This window comes from Mobula birostris, chromosome 3 (genome assembly GCF_030028105.1).
Source record: "Mobula birostris isolate sMobBir1 chromosome 3, sMobBir1.hap1, whole genome shotgun sequence".
NCBI classification, from domain to species: domain Eukaryota; kingdom Metazoa; phylum Chordata; class Chondrichthyes; order Myliobatiformes; family Myliobatidae; genus Mobula; species Mobula birostris.
Window position 1 is genome coordinate 227,293,522 of NC_092372.1, and position 21,546 is coordinate 227,315,067.

The 21,546-nt window shown below is 48.9% G+C and overlaps 1 protein-coding gene across 1 annotated transcript in view; it reads right to left on the bottom strand.

Moving 5' to 3' along the window:
- LOC140195615 (NFX1-type zinc finger-containing protein 1-like) overlaps window positions 1-20,592 on the bottom strand; it is a 63,587-nt gene extending 42,995 nt beyond the window's left edge. Inside the window, exons 1-3 of the mRNA XM_072254265.1 lie at window positions 20,536-20,592; window positions 8,929-10,322; window positions 5,541-6,051 (exon numbers count right to left, since the gene is read on the bottom strand). Of these exons, the coding sequence (XP_072110366.1) occupies window positions 5,541-6,051; window positions 8,929-10,299 (1,882 nt within the window). The 5' untranslated portion in view covers window positions 10,300-10,322; window positions 20,536-20,592. The remainder of the gene's footprint in view (window positions 1-5,540; window positions 6,052-8,928; window positions 10,323-20,535) is intronic.
- Between the last annotated feature and the right edge of the window lie 954 nt (window positions 20,593-21,546).

The window sequence follows — 21,546 nt, forward strand, 5'->3', positions numbered from 1 at the left end:
TGTCCCCATAACCCTTGATTCCCCTATCCATAAGATACCTATTTAGCTCCTTCTTGAAAGAGTCCAGAGAATTGGCCTCCACTGCCTTCTGAGGCAGCGCGTTCCACACCTCCACAACTCTCTGGGAGAAGAAGTTCCTCCTCAACTCTGTCCTAAATGACCTACCCCTTATTCTTAAACCATGCCCTCTGGTACTGGACTCTCCCAGCATCTGGAACATATTTCCTGCCTCTATCTTGTCCAATCCCTTAATAATCTTATATGTCTCAATCAGATCCCCCCTCAATCTCCTTAATTCCAGCGTGTACAAGCCCAGTCTCTCTAACCTCTCTGCATAAGACAGTCTAGACATCCCAGGAATTAACCTAGTCAACCTACGCTCCTCCACAGCCAGGAGGTCCTTCCTTAACCCCGGAGACCAAAACTGCACACAATACTCCAGGTGTGGTCTCACCAGGGCCCTGTCCAAATGCAGAAGGATTTCCTTGCTCTTGTTTAAGAGATACAGGGCTGGAGAAGGGGAAATCTAATAGGAGAGGACAGACGGCCATGGAAGAAAGGGGGAGGAACCTCAGAGGGAGGCGATGAGCAGGTAAGGAGATGAGGTGAGAGAGGGAAAAGGGGATGGGGAATGGTGAGGGGAGGGGCATTACCCAAAGTTTGAGAAACCAATGCTCATGCTAGCATGTTGGAGGCTACCCGGACGAAATATAAGGTGTTGCTCCTCCAACCTGAGTGTGGCCTCATCACGACAGTAGAGGCCGTGAACTGACATGTTAGAATGGGAATGGGAAGTGGAATTAAAATGGGGCAGCTACTGGGAGATCCCACTTGTTCCTCCAGCCACCTCACCAGGGACAGAGCTCCTGTAGTCCTCACCTACCACCTCACCAGGAATAGGGCTCCTCTTGTCCTCACTTACCACCCCACCAGCCTCCGCATCCAGCACATAATTCATCATAACTGCTACCATCTGCAACGGGATCCCACCACCAAGCACATCTTTCCCTCCCTCTCACTTTGTGCTTTCTATAGGGATCACTCCCTATGCGACTCCCTTGCCCATTCCTCCCTCCCCACTGATCTCCCTCCTGTCACTTCTCCCTGCAAGTGGAACAAGTTCTACACTGGCCCCTACACATCCTCCCTCACTACCATTCAGGCCCTAAACAGTCCTTCCAGGTGAGGTGACACTTCACCGGCAAGTCTGTTGGGGTCATATACTGTATCCAGTGCTCCCGGTGTGGCCTTCTGTATATCAGTGAGACCTGACGTAGATTGGGAGACCGCTTCGCCAAGCACCTACACTCCGTCTGCCAGAACAAACGGGATCTCCCAGTTTAATTCCACTTCCCATTCCCATATGTCAATCCATGTTGTGATGAGGCCACACTCAGGTTGGAGGAGCAACACTTTAGAGTCTGTCTGGGTAGCCTCCAACCTGATGGCATGAACATCGATTTCCTTGCACTCCCAGTAATGGTCACCCCCCCCCCCGCCTTCACCGTTCCCATTTCCCTCCCTCCCTCCCTCACCTTACCTCCCTCTGGTGCCCCTACCCCTTCCATGGAATTCTGTCCTCTATCAGACTCACCCCTCTCCAGCCCTTTCTCTCTTTCACCAATCCACTTCCCAGTTCTTTTCTTCACCCCTCTCCCCCACCCCTCCCCTGGTTTCTCCCATCACCTTGTATTTCTTCCTCTCCCCCCCCCCCACCTTCTTCCTATGACTTCTCACCTTTTTTCTCCAGTCCTGATGAAGGGTTTTGACCAAAAGGATTGACTCTTTACTCTTTTCCACAGATGCTGCCTAGCCTGCTGACTTGCTCCAGCATCTTGTGTGTTGCCTTATCACCTTGCACACTTCTATCAAGTCGCCTCTCATCCTCCTACGCTCCAAAGAGAAAAGCCCTAGCCCTTCAACCTATCGTCGTATGACACCACTTCTGCAACTCCCTCCCCTTTCTCAATCTCTCGGTCTCCATTTCTGCAGACAAACTGTTGACCCCCATCTTTTATAAACCTACCAGTTCCCACGGCCACCGTGACTATACCTCTTCCCACCCCTTCCCAGGTAAAAATGCTATTCCCTTTTCACAGTTCATTCGTCTCCACCACATCTGTTCCCAGGACAAGGCTCTCCTTTCCAGGGCATCAGCGGTGTCCTCCTCCTTCAAAGAGCAGGGCCTCCCTTCATCCACCACTGATGTTGCCCTCACCTGCATCTCCACAATTTCCAGGACATCCACTCCCACCTCACCATCCCGCCACCTTAACAGTGACAGAGTTCCTAACACCCCATGACCCTCCACATTTGAAGTTAGAAACAGGAAAGGAGCAATAACTCCACTGTTTTTTTATGGACCACCCCCCCCCCCAATAGTAAGAGAGACATCGAGGAGCAGATAGGGAGGCAGATTCTGGAACGGTGCAATAATAATAGGGTTGTTGTGACGGGAGATTTTAACTTTCCTAATATTGACTGGCATCTCCTTAGCACAAGAGGTTTAGATGGGGTGGAGTTTGTTAGGTGTGTTCAGGAAGATTTCCTGACACAATATGTAGATAAACCAACTACAGGAGAGGCTGTACTTGATCTGGTATTGGGAAATGAACCTGGTCAGGTGTCAGATCTCTCACTGGGAGAGCATTTTGGAGATAGTGATCATAATTCTATCTCCTTTACCATAGTGCTGGAGAGGGATAGGAGCAGACAATTTGGGAAAACATTTAATTGGGATAGGAGGAAATATGATGCTATTAGGCAGGAACTTGGGAACATAAACTGGAAGCAGATGTTCTCAGGGAAATGTACGGCAGAAACGCGGCAAATGTTCAGGGAATATTTGCATGGTGTTCTGCATAGGTATGTTCCATTGAGGCAGGGAAAGGATGGTCCAGTTAAGAACCATGTGTACAAAGGATGTAGAAAATCCAGTGAAGGAAAAAAAGAGCTTACAAAAGATTCAAGAAACTAGGTACTGTTAGAGGTCTAAAAAATTACAAATTTGTCAGGAAGGAGCTCAGGAATAGAATTAGGAGAGCTAGAAGGGGCCATGAGAAAGTCTTGGTGAACAGGATTAAGGAAAACCCCAAGGCATTCTACAAGTATGCGAAGACCAAGAGGATGAGCCGTGTGAGAATAGGACCAATCAGGTGTGTTGGTGGAAACATGTGCATGGAGTCAGGGGAGGTAGTGGAGGTACTTAATGAATACTTTGCTTCAGAATTCACCAGGGAAAAGGACCTTGACAATTGTGGGGATGACTTACAGTGGACTGAAATGCTTGAGTGTATATACATTAAGAAAGAGGATGTGCTGGAGGTTTTGAAAAGCATTAAGTTAGATAAATTACCAGTACCAGATGAGATATACCCCAGGCTACTGTGGGAAGCAAGGGAGGAGATTGCTGAGCCTCTGACGATGACCCTTGCATCATCAAGAGGGACAGGAGAAGTACCAGAAGATTGGAAGGTTGCAAATGTTGTCCAATCACAAACAAGAGAAAATCTGCAGATGCTGTCCTGCTGAAGGGTTTCGGCCCAAAACATCAACTGTACTCTTTTCCTAGATGCTGCCTGGCCTGCTGAGCTCCTCTAACATTTTGAGTGTTGCAAATGTCATCCCCTGGTTCAAGAAAGCGAGAAAGGGTAACTCAGGAAATTATAGACCAGTGAGTCTTACTTCAGTGGTGGGCAAGTTGTTGAAGAAGATCCTGAGAGGCAGGATTTATGAGCATTTGGAGAGACAAAAATCTGATTAGGGATAGTCAGCATGGCTTTGTCAAGGACAGGTCGTGCCTTACAAGCCTGATTGAATTCTTTGAGGAGGTAACAAAACACGTTGATGAAGATAGAGCAGTGGATGCAGTGTATATGGATTTCAATAAGGCATTTGATAAGGTTTCCCATGCAAAGCTCATTCAGAAAGTAAGGAGGCATGGGATCCAAGGGGACATTGCTTTGTGGATCCAGAATTGGCTTGCCCACAGAAGGAAAAGGGTGGTTGTGGATGGTTTGTATTCTGCATGGAGGTTGGTGACCAGTGGTGTTCCGCAGGGATCTATTCTGCTATCCCTCCTCTTTGTGATTTTTATAAATGACCTGGATGAAGAAGTAGAAGGGTGGGTTAGTAAGTTTGCTGATAACACACAGGTTGGGGGTGTTGTAGGTAGTTTGGAGGGTGGTCAGAGGTTACAGTGGGACATCAATAGGATGCAGAACTGGGCTGAGAAGCGGCAGATGGAATTCAACCCAGATAAGTGTGAAGTGGTTCATTTTGGTAGGTCAAATTTGAAGACAGAATATAATATTTATGGTAAGACTCTCAGCAGTGTGGAGGATCAGAGGGATCGTGGGGTCTGAGTCCATAGGACACTCAAAGCTGTTGTGCAGGCTGACAGTGTGGTTAAGAAGGCAGACGGTGTGTTGGCCTTCATCAACCGTGGGATTGAGTTCAAGAGCCGAGAGGTAATGTTACAGCTATACAAGACCTTAGTTAGACCCCACTTAGAGTACAGTGTTCAGTTCTGGTCACCTCATTACAGGAAGGATGTGGATACTATTGAGAGAGTGCAGAGGAGATTTTCAAGGATGTTGCCTGGATTGGGGAGCATGCCTTGTGAGAATAGGTTGAGTGAACTTGGCCTTTTCTCCTTGGAGCGACGGAGGATGAGAGGTGACCTGATAGAGGAGTACAAGATGATGAGGGGCATTGATCGTGTGGATAGCCAGAGGCTTTTCCCCAGGGCTGAAATGGCTAACACAGGGGGGCACAGTTTTAAGGTGCTTGGAAGTAGGTACAAAGGGGATGCCAGAGACAAGTTTATCACACAGAGAGTGGTGGGTTTGTGGAATGTACTGCCAGCAATGTTGGTAGAGATGGATACAATAGGGTCTTAGAAGAGACTTTTAGAAAGGTACAAGTTTAGCAAAATAGAGGGCTATGCAGTAGGGTAATTCTAGGCATCTTCTAGGCTAGGTTACACGGTCGGCACAACATTGTGGGCTGAAGGGCCTGTAATGTGCTGTAGATTTCTATGTTCAACACAACATACTTCACAGTTTCTACCATCTGCAAAGGGACCCTACCACCAAACACATCTTTATCTGCTCCCCCCCATTCTCTGCTGTCTACAGGGATCACTCCCTCCATAACTCCCTTGTCCATTCATCCCTCCCAACTACCTCCTTCCCGACACCTATCCGTACAAGCGGCCAAACTGCTACACCTGCCCATTCACCTCCTCCCTCACCTCCATTCCGGGCCCCAAACAGACCTTCCAGGTGAGGCAACACTTCGCCCGCAAATCTGCTGGGGTCGTGTGTTGTGTCCGCTGCTCCTGGTGTGGCCCCCTCTACGTTGGTGAGACCCATCCGCTCCCTCCACCAAAAGCCGAACATCCCAGTGGCCAACCACTTTAATTCTGATTCCCATTCCTACATATTGGTCCACGGCCACCCCCACCTGCACCCCACCCAGAAACAGCACGTATAGCGTTAATGCTCTGCACGCGTACCACCCCTACCACGCCCACACACCTGTGCTGGGCGAGCCCTCGATGATGGCGAACTCCCGAGTCAGGGCTTTCTGCAGAGCCTTGAGCTGCGACCTGTCAACGTGCTTCAACCACGGCACCGCGCGGAGGTCCTGTCTGAAGGGGTCGACCATGTACTTGCTCCCTTTGGAGGGGCTTCCCGTCGGACTGGGGACCACCCTGTCGTGCTGGGCGAGAGGCCTGCTCTTTGCTCCCGACCGCTGGTCTGCCTTGCCGCCTCCCTCCTTCACGATGCTGATAAACTCTTCCAATGCATCCCACGTGCTGTTCCCGTCAGTGACCTCCTCCCCTTCCTCCTGCCTGCCAGTCCCTGCGGCAGGGTGACCCGTCTCATCCCCCGCACACTCTCCCACCTCTGCTGGGGATTCCCTCCCACCTACAGCCTTAGGGTCATCCTCAGCAGGGCAGCCGTGTTCCTCCGATGTACTGACGTGATCCATCTCCATCCCCTCCTCCTGCAGCAGCCCCACGTCCTCATCCGGTCCATTCCACGTCTAGGGGAAAAAGGCAAGATTGTCAAAATTAAAGTCAAGTTTACTGTGTCATATGTACGTATGCTACAGCACAGTACAGGCCCTTTGGCCCGCGATATTGTGCCAGATGTTTAACTTACTCTAAAAGTCAATCTAACTCTTCCCTCCCATATATGTAATTCTATTTTTCTATCATCCATGGTCCTGAGAGTCTATTAAATGTCTCCAATGTATTTACTGCTACCACCACCCCTGGCAGGGCATGGCACACACCCACCCACCACCCTGTGTAAACTAATGTTACCTCTGACAGTCCCCACCCCGCGATTTTAAAATGATGCTTCCTTGCATTAGAGATTTCCACCTTGGGGAAAAAGTCACTCGGGCTACACTCAGTGGCCACTGTATTGGTCACCACCTGCACCGAATAAAGCATACGTCGAGTACGTTTGCAGTCCTCCGTCACTGTAGCCCATCCACTTCATAGTTCAACACGTCGTGTGTTCAGAGATGCTCTTCTGCACCCCACTGCTGTAACGTCTGGTTACTTGAGTTACTGTCACACTTCTCTCAGCTTGAACCAGTCTGGCCATTCTCCGCTGACCCCTCTCGTTAACAAGGCATTTTTCTTTTTGCCAAGCGAACCACCGCTCACTGGATGTTGTTTTGTTTCTCGCACCATCCTCTGTAAACTCTAAAGACAGTTGTGTGCGAAAAGCTCAGGGCATCACCATTTTCTGAGATACTCAAACCACCCTCTCTGGCACCATCATTCATTCCACGGTCAAAGTCACTTAGATCACATTTCTTCCCCATTCTGATGTTTGGTCTGAACAACAACTGGCCAAGCGCCAGATAAGCAGTGTCACAAGAGGTAAAGTAGACATTTCGTCAAAATCTTTTTTGACAAAAACTGCTGCACTTTATTCTGCATTATTATTTTCCCTTTGTACTACATCAATGATCTGATCTCTATGAACAGGTTTTTCCACTGTACATGGGACAATAAACCAAATCCCATCAAAACAGAAGGAGATGACATGCTGTCAGTGGAGAGAGTTCAGAGGAGCCTCACAAACCCCACCTGCCTGAAGCAGCTGGTTATCACCTGCATTCACCACTTGTGTTGGTAGAAAGGGATCCACCCACCTTCGACCCTTCCCTTGTCAGTAGAACCACAGAAAAGAATAGCACAGACACCGGCACTTTGTCCCAGCTAGTCTGTACCAAACCATTTAAACGGCCTACTCCCATCAACCTGCACCAGGCCCAAAGTCGTCCATACCCCCGCCATCCGCGTACCTATCCGAACGTCTCTTAAACTTTGAAATCAGACCGGCACGGACCACTTGTGCTGGCAGTTCGTTCCACTCTCTCATGACCCTCTGAGTGAAGAGGTTCCCCCTCATGCTTCCCTCAAGTTTTTCACTTTTCATCCTTAACCCATGACCTCCAGCTGCCATCCCACCCAACCTCAGTGGAAAAAGCCTGCTTGCGTTTACCCTATCTATACCCTCATAATTCTGTATCCCTCCATCAAATCTACCCTCAATCTTCAACATTCCAGGAATAAAGTGCTAACCTATTCAATTCTTCCCTATAACTGCAATATCCTTGTAAATTTTCTTTGTACTCTTTCAACCTTATTTACATCCTTCCTGAAGGCAGGTGACCAAAACTACACCCAATACTCCAAATCAGACCCCACCAACATCTTAGATAACATCCCATCTCCTGTACTCAATACTTTGATTTATGAAGGCCAATGTGCCAAGAGCTTTCTTTACAACCCTATCTATCTGTGATGCCACTTTTAATGAATTATGTACCTGTATTCCCAGATCCCACAGTAGAAAGGATTCTGCCCGCCTTTGCCCCTTCTCCTGTCAGTAGAAATGGCTTTGCCTGCCTTTGCCCCTTTTCCTGTCAGTATAGTGGGCTCTGTCCACTTTGCCCCTTCTCCGGTCAGTAGAAAGGGCTTTGCCCACCTTTGCCCCCTCTCCTGTCAGTAGAAAGAATTCTGCCCACCTTTGCCCCTTCTTCTGTCAGTAGAAAGGATTCTGCCTGCCTTTGCCCCTTCTCCTGTCAGTAAAAAAGATTCTGCCCACCTTTGCCCCTTCTCCTGTCAGTAGAAAGGATTCTGCCCACCTTTGCCCCTTCTCCTGTCAGTAGAAAGGATTCTGCCCACCTTTGCCCCTTCTCCTGTCAGTAGAAAGGATTCTGCCCGCCTTTGCCCCTTCTCCTGTCAGTAGAAAGAATTCTGCCCACCTTTGCCCCTTCTCCTGTCAGTAGAAAGGATTCTGGCCAGCTTTGCCCCTTCTCCTGTCAGTAGAAAGGGCTTTGCCCACCTTTGCCCCTTCTCCTGTCAGTAGAGAGGGCTTTGCCCACCTTTGCCCCTTCTCCTGTCAGTAGAAAGGATTCTACCCATCTTTGCCCCTTCCCCTGTCAGTAGAAAGGATTCTGGCCAGCTTTGCCCCTTCTCCTATCAGTAGAAAGGGCTTTGCCCACCTTTGCCCCTTCCCCTGTCAGTAGCGAGGGCTTTGCCCACCTTTGCCCCTTCCCCTGTCAGTAGAAAGGATTCTGGCTGCCTTTGCCCCTTCTCCTGTCAGTAGAAAGGATTCTGGCTGCCTTTGCCCCTTCCCCTGTCAGTAGAGAGGGCTTTGCCCACCTTTGCCCCTTCCCCTGTCAGTAGAAAGGATTCTGGCTGCCTTTGCCCCTTCCCCTGTCAGTAGAGAGGGCTTTGCCCACCTTTGCCCCCTCTCCTGTCAGTAGAAAGGGCTCCACATCCCTTTATTCCATGGTCTCCTGCCCTCTCGTGGCCTATTCCTTCTTTAGCCCTTTGCCCCTTCAACATATCGCTTCCCGACTTCTCGCAGTTGGTGCCCGTAGTCCACCTACCTTGGCTACGCTGCTGCTCCTAAGCAGAGGTTGCATGTCGAAATGGGCGGCGTGCGGTGGGAGATACTGTGGTGGGCGGACGTGGCGTCGGCACCTCACCAGGTACCGCTGGAAGGGGAGGTGGGCAGGCTCCGTCTCCTGCAGACCCCGCAGGACGTGGCGGTAGAGCTCGAAGAAGGCTGGGGACTCCACCATGCAGAAGGTGTGTCGGTAGAGATGACGGGACAGGTCCCGGTGGCTGGCAGTGAAGCGCAGCCACAGGAAGCCTTGGGCATTTCCTTTGACCACAGTGGCGGGGAAGACCTGCTCGCAGTCGGTGGCGAAGAGGCAGACCAGGGAGCCCTTGGCCAGACGCTTCGGGGGCGAGCCACGGCCGAGTTTCAGAACAGCCTTGTACGCGACTCCTTCCCACTGGCAGTCCGGGCCCAGGAGCCGCAGCCTCTGGAAGGCCTTGAGGGCGCCGGGCAGTTTGCGGCGCGGGGCAGGTGCGATCAGGCAAGCAGCCAGCCCGTCCCTCAGTGGCCTGAGCACGTCCTCGCGCAGCAGGCGATAGAGGGCATCCAGGTAAGCCCGGGTACTGGCGTGGGGTCCCTGCACCACGTTAGGCTGCAGCCAGGGGTCCGGGCCGCACAGCAGTTCCTCAGGCGTGGGGATGACGGAAAGCTGGCGGATGTCCCGGGGGCGCGACTCGCTGAAGGCGGCCTCCTCCGGGCACAGCTGAGTGGCAGGGGGGAACTGAGCATTGACGGTCTGCCGCAGGTCGCACAGCCGCCGCCGGGTGGGCCAGGGGAGGCTGAGCCCTTGGCTCTGCAGACGTTGCAGCCGAGCGTGCAGCAAGTCAGCCGGCACGTGGACCAGGGGCCGAACGGCCTCGGGGTCGACCAGGATCAGCTTCCGCAGGAGGGTCTCCACGGCATCCACCTCCACCTCTACAGCCACTGCTGTGGCCTCCCCAATCCCGGCCACGAACCTGAGCAGGTGCCGAAGCAAGAAGGAGGAGTGGAGTACCGGCTGGAGGATGGCCAGCAACAGCTCCTTGCCCTTCCGCTCCTCCTCCTCCCCCCCCTCGCCCTCGGGGATCTCCGCCACCGCCTCCCCCAGCGCCCGGATCAGCAGCAGCACGTCTATCCGCCTCAGCTCCATCGAGCCAACGGCCTGCTCCAGCTCGTCCTGGCACTCCAGCAGCAGGGGCAGGATGGGCAGCCGCTTCCACAGACGGCTCTCCAGCGAGTCCAGCAGAGACCGGTGCTCCGGGGAGGAGCGGGGGTAGCCAGCGCCCCGCTTCCCATCAGATCGGTGGGGGCATTTTTTCGAGGGGCGCCCGAAGCCTTTGTCCGGCAGGTTAGGGTGCCCCCGCTTCCGGCTGCCCATCTCAGGCCAGAGGCAGTGTCACTCTGGAAAACACAAATCAACAAATGGGTTTGTTATTGTTAGATGCACCTCTGAGCTGAGGCCTCCGTCCGTCAGAGGTGACCATCGATATTGTGTCCCAACTGTCTAGGTACGCAAGCCTGGGCAGTACAATACTTTATACTTTATTGTCGCCAAACAATTGATACTAGAATGTACAATCATCATAGCCATATTTGATTCTGCACTTCCTGCTTTCTGGATTACAAATTAACAGTAAATACTAAAAATTTAAATTATAGATCATAATCAGAAAACAGTAAAATGGGAAGTAATGTAGTACAAAAAAACCGAGAGGCAGGTCGGGATATTTGGAGGGTACGGCCCAGATCCGGGTCAGGATCCGTTCAGCAGTCTTATCACAGATGGAAAGAAGCTGTTCCCAAATCTGGCCGTACGAGTCTTCAAACTCCTGAGCCTTCTCCTGGAGGGAAGAGGGATGAAAAGTGTGTCGGCTGGGTGGGTCGTGTCCTTGATTATCCTGGCAGCACTGCTCCGACAGCATGCGGTGTAAAGTGAGTCCAAGGACGGAAGATTGGTTTGTGTGATGTGCTGGGCCGTGTTCACGATCTTCTGCAGCTTCTTCCGGTCTTGGACAATATGGAGACCAAGCTGTTGCTCGTGTAACAAACTCCCCCCTCTCCACACATCTCATGAACCCAAAGGAACGGCAAAGGCCACTACAGTTTGGCACCAGCAGCATCGCATGGTTGCCAGTCAATCTTGAACTCAATGTAGGACTCCAGCTCAGGATTTTTCCCTCGGGGTTTACTCCCGAATCCTTCCCCGTGAGTGGGTATAGTCGCAAGGCAGCAGAGGTTTGAGATCAGAGTTTTCCTTCTCCTGGATGAGCTGTCCAAAGTGACTGGCTTTAAGGCGTCAGTAACCTGCCCTTGCCCCTTCTCCTGTCAGTAGAAATGGTTCCGCCGGGCTTAGTAGCTAAGCCACAGGTACAGGCCAGGAGCTGGACTTGGTCATCAGAAGCTATTTGAGGTACACGCCATTGAGAGCATTTAATAGGCAGTGTGAGCTTGTCCCCATTACCACCCCTGGCTGTAACAACCTTACGAAACCATGTACCAAGGTACAGTGAAGGGCTTGTATGCAGAGAGTCCATTGGACTCTCTACAATAAAGCAGAGAGTCCATTGGATAAAACAAGGTAAAACAATACAAGTAATTTTAAATTCATGGGCATTACTGGGGTACCACGGTAGCAGCACAGTTCGTGTGACGCATTACAGCTTGGGGCATCAAGAGTTCAGAGATCAATTCTGGTGTCCTCTGTAAGAAAGTTTGTACGTTCTCCCCATGAGTGCATGGGTTTCCTCCAGGTGCTCCAGTGTCCTCCCACAGTCCAAAGTAGGTTCATAGTTTAGGTTCTACTGCCATGTCAAAGCTAAACTTGGGTTAGAGGTGCAAGTCCTCAATCTGTCTGGATAGCAACCTGATGGCATGAATATCATTTTCTCTAGCTTCTGGTAATTACTCCCCCCCCCCCCTCTCTTTTCCCATTGCCCATTCTGGCTCCCTTCCCACCTCTTCTCTTCTCCTCACCCCACCTGCCCATCACCTCCCACTGGTGCCTCTCCTCCTTCCCTTTCTCCCCGGTCCAACATCCTCTCCTATCAGATTCCCTCTTCTCCAGCTCTTTACCTCTTCTACCCATCACCTCCCAGCTTCTCAAATCATCCCCTTCTCCACCCACTCACCTTCCCCTCACCTGGCCTAACTATCACCTGCCAGCTTGTCCTCCTCCCCCACCTTCCCACTCTGGCTTCTTCTGTCTCCCAGTCCAGTCCTGATAAAGGGTCTCGACTAGAAACATCCCTGTTTCTGTGCTATGGTCTCAGTAATCCTCCAAAAGGCATCCACCACCAGCAATAATTATTATCCAGGAGATTAATTATCAAGGAGATTTGGTATGTCACCAAAGACACTTGCAAATTTCTACAGATGCATTCTAACTGGCTGCATCACCATCTGATATGGAGGGGCCACTGCACAGGATCAAGACAACCTGCAGACAGCGGTGAACTTGGACAGCTCCACCATGAGCAACAGCCTCCCCGGCATTCAAACATCATCAATGAACCGTGCCTCAAAAAGGAAGCATCCATCATTAAGGACCCCCGACACTCAGGATGTGCCATCCCTCATTGCTACCATCAGTGAGGGAGTACAGGAGCCTGAAGACACACAGATACAGTACGTATGCCTGAGCACATACTTTACTTTTTTCCTATTATCTACAGTATTGTGTAACTCTCAGTTCAGCTAGTGGCTCAATCTAGGGGAAGACAGCCCTTGGCCCAGCCAAACTTGAGAAATCTTGTTTGGGTGGATGCTGTGCGGCATGTCCCCTGTTACAAACAGTACACAATATGCAATTAAACAATTGAGCTTTATAATTCTTAATTTGACTGTATGGTTAGTAAAGAAACAACAACAAAAAAGAAAAGGGCCCATTATCATGAAACAGTCTACTGTGCAACGTTGGAGCTCACGGTTCAGTCCACTGGTTCCCCATCGGCCTCCGAGCATAGCCGACCCTCGGACCCTCGCTCCAAGTCCACTCTGTCCAGCGGTCTACCAACTCTCCCCACTTGTGTCTTCTCTCTTCATCTCTCCCGGGCAAAAGACCGCGAAATCTCTGCTCCCAGACCCACAAGAAAGAACAACATACCTCTCATTGGGCAGCTCCACATTCCAAAGCCCCGTTGTCTCTCGGCATAACCCAAACATTGCTGCTACAGAGAAACCATTACCTCAGCAGTAGGACATTAAAGCGCATTACAATTGCATAGTACTACTGCTGCAAAGTCAAATTTCCTGACATATGCCACTGATATTAAACCTGATTCTGATCAGATAAGGAACATTAACTAGAAAACATAAATTAACCAAAACAAAAGTCTTTCGTTTTACAATAAATTAAATAGAACAAATAAGAAAGTCCCTTTTAGTGCAAGGTGGTCATACTGTCGCTGTACTAAGGCAGTGATTAGAGCTGTGCTGGTCGGTGGAAGAATCTGGTGATGTGGGACTTCAGGCTTCTGTACCTCCTGCCCGACAGGAGCTGTGAAAAGACGGCGTGGCCCGGACGGTAGGGATCTCTGGTGATGGGTGTTGCCAGGGCCTCCTGTAGATAATGCCGATGGTGGGGAGGGATGTGCCTCCAAGTATTGGGAACATGAACAGGGCAAATCCAGGGCAAGCATCAAAAAGGGCCACTTTTCAACATAATTGTATAAGGGCTAAGAGAGTTGTAAAAGAGCGCCTGAAGGCTTTGTGTGTCAATGCAAGGAGCATTTGTAACAAGGTGGATGAATTGAAAGTGCAGATTGTTATTAATGATTATGATATAGTTGGGATCACAGAGACATGGCTCCAGGGTGACCAAGGATGGGAGCTCAACGTTCAGGGATATTCAATATTCAGGAGGGATAGACATGAAAGAAAAGGAGGTGGGGTGGCGTTGCTGGTTAAAGATGAGATTAACGCAATAGAAAGTAAGGACATAAGCCGGGAAGATGTGGAATCGATATGGGTAGAGCTGCGTAACACTAAGGGGCAGAAAACGCTGGTGGGAGTTGTGTACAGGCCACCTAACAGTAGTAGTGAGGTCAGAGATGGTATTAAACAGGAAATTGGAAATGTGTGCAATAAAGGAACAGCAGTTATAATGGGTGACTTCAATCTACATGTAGATTGGGTGAACCAAATTGGTAAAGGTGCTGAGGAAGAGGATTTCTTGGAATGTATGCGGGATGGTTCTTTGAACCAACATGTTGAGGAACCAACTAGAGAGCAGGCTATTCTGGACTGGGTATTGAGCAATGAGGAAGGGTTAGTTAGCAATCTTGTCGTGAGAGGCCCCTTGGGTAAGAGTGACCATAATATGGTGGAATTCTTCATTAAGATGGAGAGTGACATAGTTAATTCAGAAACAAAGGTTCTGAACTTAAAGAGGGGTAACTTTGAAGGTATGAGATGTGAATTAGCTAAGATAGACCGGCAAATGACACTTAAAGGATTGACGGTGGATATGCAATGGCAGGCATTTAAAGATTGCATGGATGAACTACAACAATTGTTCATCCCAGTTTGGCAAAAGAATAAATCAAGGAAGGTAGTGCACCCGTGGCTGACAAGAGAAATTAGGGATAGTATCAATTCCAAAGAAGAAGCATACAAGTTAGCCAGAAAAAGTGGCTCACCTGAGGACTGGGAGAAATTCAGAGTTCAGCAGAGGAGGGCAAAGGGCTTAATTAGGAAGGGGAAAAAAGATTATGAGAGAAAACTGGCAGGGAACATAAAAACTGACTGTAAAAGCTTTTATAGATATGTAAAAAGGAAAAGACTGGTAAAGACAAATGTAGGTCCCCTACAGACAGAAACAGGTGAATTGATTATGGGGAGCAAGGACATGGCAGACCAATTGAATAATTACTTTGGTTCTGTCTTCACTAAGGAGGACATAAGTAATCTTCCAGAAATAGTAGGGGACAGAGGGTCCAGTGAGATGGAGGAACTGAGCGAAATACATGTTAGTAGGGAAGTGGTGTTGGGTAAATTGAAGGGATTAAAGGCAGATAAATCCCCAGGGCCAGATGGTCTGCATCCCAGAGTGCTTAAGGAAGTAGCCAAGAAATAGTGGATGCATTAGTGATAATTTTTCAAAACTGGTTAGATTCTGGACTAGTTCCTGAGGATTGGAGGGTGGCTAATGTAACCCCACTTTTTAAAAAAGGAGGGAGAGAGAAACCAGGGAATTATAGACCGGTTAGCCTAACGTCGGTGGTGGGGAAACTGCTGGAGTCAGTTATCAAAGATGTGATAACAGCACATTTGGAAAGCGGTGAAATCATCGGACAAAGTCAGCATGGATTTGTGAAAGGAAAATCAGGTCTGACGAATCTCATAGAATTTTTTGAGGATGTAACTAGTAGAGTGGATAGGGGAGAACCTGTGGATGTGGTATATTTGGATTTTCGAAAGGCTTTTGACAAGGTCCCACACAGGAGATTAGAGTGCAAACTTAAAGCACACTGTATTGGGGGTAAGGTATTGATGTGGATAGAGAATTGGTTAGCAGACAGGAAGCAAAGAGTGGGAATAAACGGGACCTTTTCAGAATGGCAGGCAGTGACTAGTGGGGTACCGCAAGGCTCAGTGCTGGGACCCCAGTTGTTTACAATATATATTAATGACTTGGATGAGGGAATTAAATGCAGCATCTCCAAGTTTGCGGATGACACGAAGCTGGGCGGCAGTGTTAGCTGTGAGGAGGATGCTAAGAGGATGCAGGGTGACTTGGATAGGTTGGGTGAGTGGGCAAATTCATGGCAGATGCAATTTAATGTGGATAAATGTGAAGTTATCCACTTTGGTGGCAAAAATAGGAAAACAGATTATTATCTGAATGGTGGCCGATTAGGAAAAGGGGAGGTGCAATGAGACCTGGGTGTCATTATACACCAGTCATTGAAAGTGGGCATGCAGGTACAGCAGGCGGTGAAAAAGGCGAATGGTATGTTGGCATTTATAGCGAGAGGATTCGAGTACAGGAGCAGGGAGGTACTACTGCAGTTGTACAAGGCCTTGGTGAGACCACACCTGGAGTATTGTGTGCAGTTTTGGTCCCCTAATCTGAGGAAAGACATCCTTGCCATAGAGGGAGTACAAAGAAGGTTCACCAGATTGATTCCTGGGATGGCAGGGCTTTCATATGAAGAAAGACTGGATGAACTGGGCTTGTACTCGTTGGAATTTAGAAGATTGAGGGAGGATCTGATTGAAACGTATAAAGTCTTAAAGGGATTGGACAGGCTAGATGCAGGAAGATTGTTCCCGATTTTGGGGAAGTCCAGAACAAGGGGTCACAGTTTGAGGATAAAGGGGAAGCCTTTTAGGACCGAGATTAGGAAAAACTTCTTCACAGAGAGTGGTGAATCTGTGGAATTCTCTGCCACAGGAAACAGTTGAGGCCAGTTCATTGGCTATATTTAAGAGGGAGTTAGATATAGCCCTTGTGGCTAGGGGGATCAGAGGGTATGGAGGGAAGGCTGGTGCAGGGTTCTGAGTTGGATGATCAGCCATGATCATAATAAATGGAGGTGCAGGCTCGAAGGGCCGAATGGCCTACTCCTGCACCTATTTTCTATGTTTCTATGAAAGGAATGGAGGGATGTGGATCATCTGCAGACAGATGGGTTTAGCCTACTTTGGTATCATGGTTGACCAAAGGGCCTGTTCCTGTGCCTCAAACCATAGACACAGGAGCAGAATTAGGCCAGCCAGCCACACCTCTGCTTTAAACACACCCAATAACTTGGCCTCCACAGGCATCTGTGGCAATGAATTCCACAGATTTATCAGCTTCTGGCCAAACTATTTGCTCCTCCCCTCTGTTCCGAAGGGATGTCCTTCTACTGGGAGGCTATGCCTTCTAGTCCTAAACTCCCCCACTACTGGAAACATCCTCTCCTCATCCACTCTACATGGGCCTTTCAATATTTATAGACTTCAATGAGAACCGCTCCCACCATCGTTTTCCTCAACTCCTGAGCCATCCAATGCTCCTCGCATATTAACCCTTTCATTCCTGGGATCATTGTTGTGAACCTCTCCAATGCCAGAACATCCTTTCTGTTCCATAAGGATGGCATAGAGGGCCACCACACGACTGTGGTATGCCACATTTCAGTTTTGAGTGTAGTTCCAGGAAGAACGTGGTTGAGAGAGGTTACAGACTAATTAATAGACTTAACTGCAGTGATCCCGGACACTGTCTCTTCGACCTCCTCCCTTCCGGCAGAAGATACAAAACCCAGAAAGCCCACACCATCAGGCTCGAGGACAGTTACTGCCCTGCAAACTTCACTCAGAAGCGTCGTTCCTGCTGTTTGACTCTCACCACTGCTTACTGCCGGATCAGACCAGCAGCCCACCCCGGCACAGCACTGCTGGGTATGGCAACTGCCCCGCCCGTCACCGCAAGAACTCGCAGAGAGTTGTAGACATGGCTCAGCGCATCACGGAAACCAGTCCCCCCCCCCATGGACTCTGTCTGCACTTCTCAGTGTCTCAGTAAAGCAGCCAGCCCGACCCAGACATTCTCTCCTCTCCTTCCTCCCATTGGGAAGATATAAAAGGCTGAAGGCACATTCCACCAGGCTCAGTGACAGCTTCTGTCCCACCGACCTCTTGTTGCCCTCACAGTAAGTAAAAACTGTTAAAGGGATCACCAGGATCTCCTCCCCACTATTTGTGACATTTTCTGGGGTCGTTGTACACGAAGAGCCCCAAGCATTGTTGAGGATCCCTACCACCCATCCCACAATCTCTCTGACCCACTTCCATCGTGAAGGAGGTACAGGAGCATCAGGACCAGGACTGGCAGACTGGGTAACAGCTTCTTCCCTCAGGCTGAGAGACTAATGAATACCAAGGTCTCGTCAGTAGGACAGCGAACTGTGAACTGTTTACTGTTTTCCTCTCCTCAGCACTGCATGCATTTTGAACTACACTTTATTATCTTGTTTGTGGTAATATTTTGTTTTGTGCGCTGTGTAACAGACATTGTGAGGGTTCGCCGTGGTGCGTAGGAATGCTGTTTCATTTGGTTGCACTTTATCTATGTACAGTCAGATGACAACATACTTGAACTTAGCAGACGTATTACGAGGGGTTTGATAGGGTAGGCTAAATCTTTATACTTTATTGTCACCAAACAATTGATACTACAACGTACAATCATCACAGCCATACTTATTCTGCGCTTCACACTCCCTGGACTACAAATGTTAAATATTAAAAATAGTTAAAATTAGTAAATATTAAAAATCTAAATTATAAATCATAAATAGAAAATAGAAAAGTGGGAAGTAAGGTAGTGCAAAAAAAACCGAGAGGCAGGTCCGGATATTTGGAGGGTACGGCCCAGATCCGGGTTAGGATCCGTTCAGCAGTCTTATCATAGTTGGAAAGAAGCTGTTCCCAAATCTGGCCGTACGAGTCTTCAAGCTCCTGAGCCTTCTCCCAGAGGGAAGAGGGACAAGAAGTTTGTTGGCTGGGTGGGTCATGTCCTTGATTATCCTGGCAGCACTGCCCTAACAGCGTGTGGTGTAAAGTGAGTTCAAGGACGGAAGATTGGTTTGTGTGATGTGCTGTGCCGTGTTCACGATCTTCTGCAGCTTCTTTCGGTCTTGGACAGGACAGGACAACTTCCATACATCTTCTCCCCATGGAAGGGTGTTCAGGACGAGAAGGCATAGATTCAAGGTGAAAGGTGGGAGGTGTAAAGTAAATGTGGGAGGGGAGAGTTCCCACACAGGGTATGGTTGGCCTGTGGAGCACACTGCATGAAGGGAGGGTGTGTGAAGGCACAGACTGTCATAACGTTTATAAGTACTGTATACAGATGAGAGCTTGAATTGTCAAGGCCCAGACAGCTACAGATGTGAGGTGGGTAAATAGGATTTGTATGTACACATTCAGTGGCACTTTATTCTGTTCCATCTTGTTCATGGTCTTCTGCTGCTGTAGCCCATCCACTTCATAGTCCGAGGTGTTGTGCGTTCAGAGATGTTCTTCTACACACCACTGTTGTAACATGTGGTTATTTGAGTTACTGTCACATTCCTGTCAGCTTGAACCAGTCTGGCCATTCTCCTCCGACCTCTCTCATTCACAAGGCATTTCCACTAACAGATCTTCCAGTCACTAGATTTTTTTTTGTTTCTCACACCATTCTGTGTAAACCCTAGAGAATGTTGTATGTGAAAATCCCAGGAGATCAGCAGTTTCTGAGATACTCAAACCACCCCATCTGGCACCAACCATCATTCCACGGAAAGTCACTTAGATCACGTTTCTTCCCCAATCTGATGTTTGATCTGAACAACTGAACCTCTTGACCATGTCTGCATGCTTTTTATGCATCCAGTTGCTACCACATGATTAGCTGATTAAATATTTGCATTAATGAGCAAGTGTACAGGGGAATGGACAGTCGGCGTTTCTGGCCAAGACGCTTCTATACATTTAGATTCAAAGTTCAATGTTTAAAGTACATTTATAATCAAACTACGTATATGTCAGCATATAGTACCCTCGGATTTAATTCCCTGCGCGCTTTCACAGCAGACCGCGCCCTACTAGATTCAAAGTGCATTTATACATTCCTGAAATTTGTCCTTCTGCAGGCAGCTGTGAAACACCACGGAATCCGTTCAAGAAAAGATCAAATACCCAACGGGTGAAAAAAAGAACAAATTGCGCAAGCGGGTAACTCGTAGAATATCAAGATCAGTTCAGCGTCGCGCCGCTAGCCCGGACCTCATCGACCGCCCCGATCAAACCGCTCAAAAACAGCAAAAAAGTAACTAGAATCCAGGAACACGTCCAACATCAACCCCCCAGAACACTGCATACACCGCATCGCCCATCAATCCTTGCAATGTGATCCCCAAGGCTTCCGCACAGGCAGGCAGCGCCGAACACCCGCCTAACCAGGGTGCAAAATGCACCGGGCTCTGCAAATACAATAATCATGACAACAAGCGATAAATATCGAGAACATGAGATTCAGAGTCCTTGGAAACGAGTCCATGGGCTGTGGGAACATTTCAGTGATAGGGCGAATAAAGTTGAGTGAATTTATCCCCTTTGGTTCAAGAACCTGATGATTGACGGGTAATTTTAACGCAGACAACAGGAATTCTGCAGATGCTGGAAATTCAAGCAACACACATAAAAGCAACACATTCTTCCTGGAGATGCTGCCTGGCCTGCTGCGTTCACCAGCAACTTTGATGTGTGTTGGTTGACGGGTAAAAACTGTTCCCGAACCTAGTGGCGGAAGCTCCGAGGCTCCTATACCACCTTCCTGATGTCTACAGCGAGAAGACAGCATGACCCTGGTCGGTGGAGTCCGTGATGATGGATGCCGCTTTCCTGAGATCGGCTCCTTGTTCTTCACAAACAAGAGAAATCCAAGCAACACACACAAAGTGTTGTAGGAACTCAGAGCGCAGATAGTATAGAAAAGAGTACAGTTAACGTTTCGGACCGAGACCCTTGGAAAGTTGCGAGGTTGAACAGAGTAGGAATAAGTGTTCAACAAGAGAAAAATTGCAGATGCTAGAAATACAAGTAATATGCTCATTTGTACTCGGGAACTTTCTACACTCACCTCAACAGCACCGGCACTGACAGCGACTCCGCATCATTAGCTCCGCATACCGTCGCCGTCCCTTAAGTACAGTTCCCGACTGACAGGCTGCCTCCTGGGTCCTGCCGCCCGACCGCGTCGCGTCGCTGTTTCCGAATGGAATCCCTTTATTCAATTTCTGGTTATCTATATTTAAAGGCAAGAAGTTCTCTTTGTAAATATCATGTTTTCTGTTCCGTTTCGCGTTTAAAACTCCCGACTTGCAGATTCCCACAGGTGTTTAGACTGTGGAAGAATGTTTTACTCTTCCTGGATACGTGGTGTAAAACCGGGTAAGGCACTGGAAAAGTCCTCTGTAGCCGGCATGTTACTGTGATGTGGAGTTTGCTCTCCGAGTAGGACGGTGCCAGCAAGTACAACCAGGTCTGGATAAATCTAAATGGGCAAACTCCCTAAACGTTAACATGCAGATTAACGGCGGTGAGGAAGGCAAATGCCTCGACAGAGTGGATGTGGGCAGGATGTTTCCTATAGAGGGGGTGTCTAGGACCAGAGGGCTCAGGCTCAGAATAGAGGGACGTCCATTTAGAACAGAGATGAGGAGGAATTTCTTTGGTGAATCTGTGAAATTCATTACGGAGGCCAAATAATTGAGCATATTTAAAGCGGAGGTTGATAAGTTTTTAATTAGATAGGGTGTCAAAGCTTAGGGGGAGAAGGAATGAGAATGGGATTGACCTGAGATCGCATTGGTTTCCTCCGGGTACTCCGCTTTCCTCCTACAGTTCAAAGACGTACCCGCTCGTAGGTTAACTGGTCATTGTAACTTGTAAACAACAGGAATTCAGATGCTGGAAATTCAAACAACACACATCAAAGTTGCTGCGTTCACCAGCAACTTTGATGTGTGTTCATTGTAAATTGTCCCGTGATTAGGCTAGGAATAGGAGATGGCTCGAATGTCCAGTTCTGTGCTGTATCTCAATAAATACATAAATCCGTCAAGATTGAATGGCGGAGCCCACCCAATGC